Source organism: Austrofundulus limnaeus, unplaced genomic scaffold (genome assembly GCF_001266775.1).
Source record: "Austrofundulus limnaeus strain Quisiro unplaced genomic scaffold, Austrofundulus_limnaeus-1.0 Scaffold306, whole genome shotgun sequence".
Classification (NCBI taxonomy): Eukaryota; Metazoa; Chordata; class Actinopteri; order Cyprinodontiformes; family Rivulidae; genus Austrofundulus; species Austrofundulus limnaeus.
Genome location: NW_013952708.1, coordinates 97,724 through 99,700, shown reverse-complemented (window position 1 = coordinate 99,700; position 1,977 = coordinate 97,724). Strand labels below are relative to the sequence as shown.

The window sequence follows — 1,977 nt, the reverse complement described above, 5'->3', positions numbered from 1 at the left end:
CACACACACACACACACACACACACACACACACACACACACACACACACACACACACACACACAGGCAAACAGCATGGGCCGTCCAGCTTCCCGTACTCCCAGCTGGGCTTGGACGGCCCTCTTCCTCTGGCCTTTCTGAGCCATCTGGAGTGCAATGTCCCCGCTCTGCTGGTCTCCTTCCAGCAACTGAACCTCCTGGGAGAAACGCACCATCTTCAAGCGCAATTTGTACGCGTCAAAGCTCTGCTGTGTGTCCAGTGACCCAGCTGAGTGAAGCCGTTGAGTCTTGCATCTCCCACCTCAAAGGAGCCTCACTCAGCTTTGATGACACCTGCACACCGCGTCTAACTGGCCGGAGGATGGCGCCGTAATTGATTAAAGCTGCTGAGCAACCTTATTKGCAATTACTGCGATGTTTATGATCCAGTGGATTGTTTGTCCTTGTATGAAGAGTGAATGTCAAAATCGGATACACAGTATGTTTCTGCATGGGCTTTTCAGGTGGAAAAATCCACCTGCCACATGTCTAGATCTTATACTCTGGTTGGAATTAAAGCAGAAAATACGATCCCAACCAATAAACTACACAGATCAGGGTTTTATGTTGAATCCAGTATTGCATACTATTTCAAATGAACTCTAAATGACATGCRAAACTCAACTCCTGCAGCTGTAAGCTCTGCATAAAAACCCCAACACTGACTTCAAATGCAACATGGTTTTCCATTTAATAATTTGAAGGTGTGACCCTTAAAATATGTTATAACTTAACTGCAATAWATAAGAAATTAAGTTGCAAATACATTAACACCATAAAACAAATCCAAGTAAAAAATAACTTTGACACCTGCTCTTATTGATCATGGCTTTAGCTTTTATTCTGAMTATAGGTTTAAAAGACAGAAGCCAAATCATTTACACTAAAAGGTGACATGACTTCAAAAGCTTAAGTGCAAGACATGAGATTTTATATTTTCTTAATTTAGCACCAATTCAGGATGACAGTGAAGTAACGATGGAATAAAGGTAAATAATAATAACATAGTAGAGTGGAACAAAACACTCCACTTCATCACTTGTGACAATTTTCTGTATTCGGAAAGCAACAGAAAACTAAAGTTTCCCGCGATCAGCTGATCAATCTTTTAAAATCACTGTTCACGATAGACTCCTTATTGTATTATAACGTTGCAATGACCCGCGCAACAGGTTAAAGGCGCATTCCGTCACTTTGAAAACTCAGAGTAAATGATGCGTGAAAACACCTGAAAGCAAACTGCGGTAAGACTCAGGAATCACATTGTTTCTGAAGTTATGAATTTGATTTAAAATAATAGAACGTGAGGATGAAGACAAGAACGAGGAGGAGATGAAACAAGATGACCGGTAATTGGCTCATCAGTGGSTCAATACGTTTTGCTTCTTTCACTTCAAACTTTAATGCACCAGACTCTCCGAGCGACAGAGGAGGCAACAAATAATACAAAATAATAATAAAAAAAGACTCTAAACTAATCCTCCTGTTGTCCTGTAAAACAACCTGACAGGCAGAGACCAGCGGACTCACCTCAGGAAGGCTCCCAAATCCACCATGAAACCTGGCGAGCTCTTCTTCACTAGTTGATCAGCCGAGTCCTTCTCAGGGTTTTCAGCACCACGGAGAGCGCGTCCGTCTCTTCGGGTCGGTGGAAGGAGGGGAGGCGGTGGCGTGGGGGAAAGAGGGGCGACGCAAGTTTAAACGTCCTGGTGCCGCGAACGCATCCAGTGGGGAAACGCGCGTCTCCCTCAACTTTGATGCCGCCTCGTTAATTCTCCGACTGGAACCGACATGCCTCGCCGCGCCCCGCGATGCTTTTTTTTTTTTTTAAGATGAGTGCACCCAATCACAGTCCCTTTCGCTCCCTTTTTTTTTCTATTTCCCCCCTCCCGATACTCTCACATCTTTGCGCATCCCATGATTTCTCCCCCCACCCACC

At 44.3% G+C, this 1,977-nt stretch overlaps 1 protein-coding gene across 1 annotated transcript in view; it reads right to left on the bottom strand.

Annotated features, from left to right (window-relative positions):
- Positions 1-1,954, bottom strand: part of chst8 (carbohydrate (N-acetylgalactosamine 4-0) sulfotransferase 8) — a 181,498-nt gene extending 179,544 nt beyond the window's left edge. The window contains exon 1 of the mRNA XM_014021804.1: positions 1,569-1,954. Within this exon, the coding sequence (XP_013877258.1) occupies positions 1,569-1,594 (26 nt within the window). The 5' untranslated portion in view covers positions 1,595-1,954. The remainder of the gene's footprint in view (positions 1-1,568) is intronic.
- Positions 1,955-1,977: the final 23 nt, after the last annotated feature.